The sequence below is a fragment of the Nicotiana tomentosiformis genome, chromosome 12, assembly GCF_000390325.3.
Source record: "Nicotiana tomentosiformis chromosome 12, ASM39032v3, whole genome shotgun sequence".
Classification (NCBI taxonomy): Eukaryota; Viridiplantae; Streptophyta; class Magnoliopsida; order Solanales; family Solanaceae; genus Nicotiana; species Nicotiana tomentosiformis.
In genome coordinates, this window is record NC_090823.1 from 29,400,731 (window position 1) to 29,404,396 (window position 3,666).

General features: G+C 42.5%; 1 protein-coding gene across 1 annotated transcript; it reads left to right on the top strand.

Moving 5' to 3' along the window:
- The first annotated feature begins 1,220 nt into the window (after positions 1-1,220).
- Positions 1,221-2,183, top strand: LOC138902409 (uncharacterized). The gene is made up of 2 exons (XM_070190275.1): positions 1,221-1,562; positions 1,881-2,183. Exons 1-2 carry the CDS (start codon positions 1,221-1,223, stop codon positions 2,181-2,183), a joined length of 645 nt encoding a protein of 214 aa, XP_070046376.1.
- The last annotated feature ends 1,483 nt before the right edge of the window (positions 2,184-3,666 follow it).

Genomic DNA, 3,666 nt, shown 5'->3' on the forward strand with positions numbered 1-3,666 from the left:
ATTCTTCGTTGGATTTGGTTGAATAAATCTTGTTGTTAATGTCTTTGTAGGAACTTGAATTGTAAGAATTGCTAACGTTCTGTTATGAAGTGAAGTGTTGCTAAGTTCTGATATGAAGTCTTTTGTATTCAAATAATAGAAATGAACGGTTTTGTACTTACCAACTTACTTACAAGTCTTCGTATTTAAATCATAAGAAAAGAGGTGTCTTTGTTCTTGACATGTTACTTGCCACCTAACCAAAGCTAACTAATATTCATGTTCTCATGAAGTGGCTTGCTGCCACGTTTGGGGGGGGGGTAGGGTGTTTTAATCTTTATCTTATAATTTATTAATTAACTAGGTAATGTCCCGTTACCCGATAATTAACCAATTATCCGCATAATTAGGAATTATCTCGAATTACTTAAAATACTACTAATTTTAATATACTTTATACATCATACTATCATGGTCATATGGTACCTTGTATAGTACTAGTCTATAAATATAGGGTATTATAGCTCGGACCGTATTTTATCCCAAATCGACAACCTTCAATGTAACTCATTTTCTTTAATTCGTGTACCCTTTATCCTTCATGACACTTACTTATCGTTTGTTATAAATAGCATAAATACGTTAACCTCAAGATAATCTCATCCCTGAATCTACGTCGATTAACTGAAGTCGAAACTTTAATGTACGAAAACGCGAGATGCAATAGATTTAGATGGGTTGGTGCGGGGTATACCGTTCGCTGAGAAGATTATTATAGGAGGTGATTTTAACGGCCACATTTGGAGTTCGTCTAGGGGGTATGACGGTGTGCATGGCGGCTTCAGTTTTGGAGATAGAAATAAAGGAAGTACTTCGTTGTTGGAGTGTGCTAAGGCTTTTCATGTGGTGATTGCTAACTCGTGTTTCCCGAAGAAGGTGGATCACGTGATCACCTTACGGAGTACTTTGGCCAATACCCATATTGACTATCTACTAATCAGGAAATGTGATAGAGGTTTATGCGCGGATTGCAAGGTCATCCCGAGTGAGAATCTTAAGACCCAACATAGGCTTTTGGTTATACACTTAGAGACCAGGTGGACGAGGAGGAGGAGGGTTATGCCTGGTCGATCTAGGGTCAGGTAGGGTGCATTGACTAAGGACAAATTCCATGAGTTGGGGGAGAAGTTGCTGGCTATAGGGCCTGGAGAAGTAGCGGGGATGCGAGTTATATGTGGACTATGACTGCAAATTGTATTAGCAAGGCAGCGGTAGAGGTGTTAGGGGTTTCGAAGGGTTGTTCTGGGGGCTACAAAGGGGACCGGTGGTGGAATATAGAGGTACAAGGGAAAGTGAAAGCTAAGAAAGTGGTGTACTTGAAGCTTGTAGAGAGCATAGACGAGGGGGAGAAGAGGACTAACAGGGAGTGGTATAAAAAGGCTAAGAGAGAGGCGAAGTTAATGGTTACTGTGCCTAAGACCGCGGAGTTTGGTCATTTATATGAAGAACTTGGGGACAAAGGGGGAGGGGGGAAGCAGTTGTACAGGCTAGTGAGAGAGAGGAAGGCCCGTGATCTGTACCAAGTGAGGTGCATAAAATATGAGGAGGGTAGAGTTTTGTTGGAGGAGGCACATATTAGGCAGAGATGGCAGTCCTACTTCCATAAACTCTTGAATAAATAGGGCGATAGGAGCATTGTGCTGGGTGTGATGGAGTAATCGGAGCGACATCGAGATTTTGGGTACTGTAAATGCATAGGAGTAGGGGATGTTGAAGGGCATATGTGCAAGATGAGTAGGGGTAAAGCGAACGGTCCCGATGAGATCCTTATGGAATTCTAGAAGAGCATGGGTAAGGTGGGCTTGGAATGGGTCTCTAGGTTGTTTAACGTTATTTTTAAGATGAAAAAGATGCCTGAAGAGTTGAGGTGGAGTACGATGGTTCCGTTGTACAAGAACAAGTGGGATATACAAAATGGCAACAACTATAGTGGTATTAAGTTGTTGAGTCATACGATGAAAATTTGGGAGAAGGTGATAGAAGGGAGGATGAGGAGGAGTGTGTCTATTTTTGAGAACAAGTTTGGTTTCATGCCGAGTCGGTCGACTACTGAAGCCATTCACCTTGTGAGGATATTGGTGGAGCAGTATAGGGTAATGAAGAAAGAATTGCATATGGTGTTCATTGACCTGGAGAAAGCTTAGGACAAAGTCCTGAGAGAGGTTCTATGGAGATGTTTGGAGGCCAAGGGAGTGCCAGTAGCATATATTCGAGTGATCCAGGACATGTATGATGGAGCTAAGACATAGGTAAGGACAGTAGGAGGAGACTTTGAATACTTCCCGGTTGAGATGGGGTTGCATCAGGGATCAACACTTAGCCCGTTTTTGTTTTCCCTGGCAATGAACGCATTGATGCAACAAATTCAAGGGGAGGTACCTTGGTTCATGTTATTTACAGAAGACATAGTTCTGATTGATGAGATATGTGGGGGTGTTAACGAGAGGCTAGAGGTATGGAGACATATCCTTGAGTCTAAAGGTTTCAAGTTGAGTAGGACCAAGACCGAATACTTGGAGACCAAGTTCAGCGGACGAAGATGTGAGGCTTGGTACATAAATTATTCCTAGGAGAGAGAGTTTCAAGTACCTTGGGTCTGTGATTCAGAGTGATGTGGAGATTGATGAGGATGTCACACATCGTATTAGAGCATGGTGGATGAAGTGGAGGCTCGCTTCCAGTGCCTTATGCGATAAGAATGTGCCATTGAGACTTAAAGGTAAGTTCTACAAGGTAGTGGTTAGACCGACTATGTTGTATGGGGCAGAGTGCTAGAAAGATAAGAACTCCCATGTCCCGCAGATGAGAGTAGAAGAGATGAGGATGTTGAGATAGATATGTGGGCACATGAGGTTAGATAATATTAGGAATGAAGTTATTAGGGATAAGGTGAAAGTGGCCCCTATGGAGGAAAAGAAGCGAGAGGCAAGGCTGAGATGGTTCAGGCAAGTTTAAGAGGAAACACATATGCCCCGGTCAGGAGGTATGAGAGGTTAGCCTTGGGGGGTAGGAAGAAGGGTAGAGGTAGTCCGAAGAAGTCTTGGGGAGAGGTGATCAGGCGGGATATGGCACGACCTTTGCTTACCAAGGACCTGACCCTTGATATGAGGGTGTGGAGGTTGAGAATTAAAGTAGAAGGTTAGTATGTAGTTGAGTGTTTCCCTTTGTCTTCCTTAGTTCAATAGTATTAGTGTTAGTTTGGTATTCCCATTACCCTTAGTTTTCGATTTCCACACATCATGTATTGTTAGTACTTGCCTTCAATATCCTATTAGTTTGATATCGCTATATATCTTGCACTGTTATTACTTGTGATCAATACTTCTTTCATCTTCTCCTTTGCTATCTTGGTTATAGTTTTATAAATATCGTGTATTATTACTACCTGCTATCAACACATCTTCCATCCTTTATTTAGCTGAGGGGCTTCCGGAAACAGTCTCTCTGCCCTTCCAGGATAGGGGTAAGGCTACGTACATTCTACCCTCCCCAGACCCCACTTGTGGGAATACACTGGGATATTGTAGTTGCAGTTAAGAAGTACTTGTCAAGAAACGTTTTAGTCATATCTTCCCATGTCCTGATCGACCCCATGGGTAAGCTATGAAGCCAGGGCATCACGTCATC

Coding starts and splice junctions, on each gene's coding strand:
- LOC138902409 (XM_070190275.1), top strand. CDS start 1,221: ATGACTGCAAATTGTATTAGCAAGGCAGCGGTAGAGGTGTTAGGGGTT. Junction 1,563..1,880: donor AGGCCCGTGATCTGTACCAA/GTGAGGTGCATA, acceptor GTTATTTTTAAG/ATGAAAAAGATGCCTGAAGA.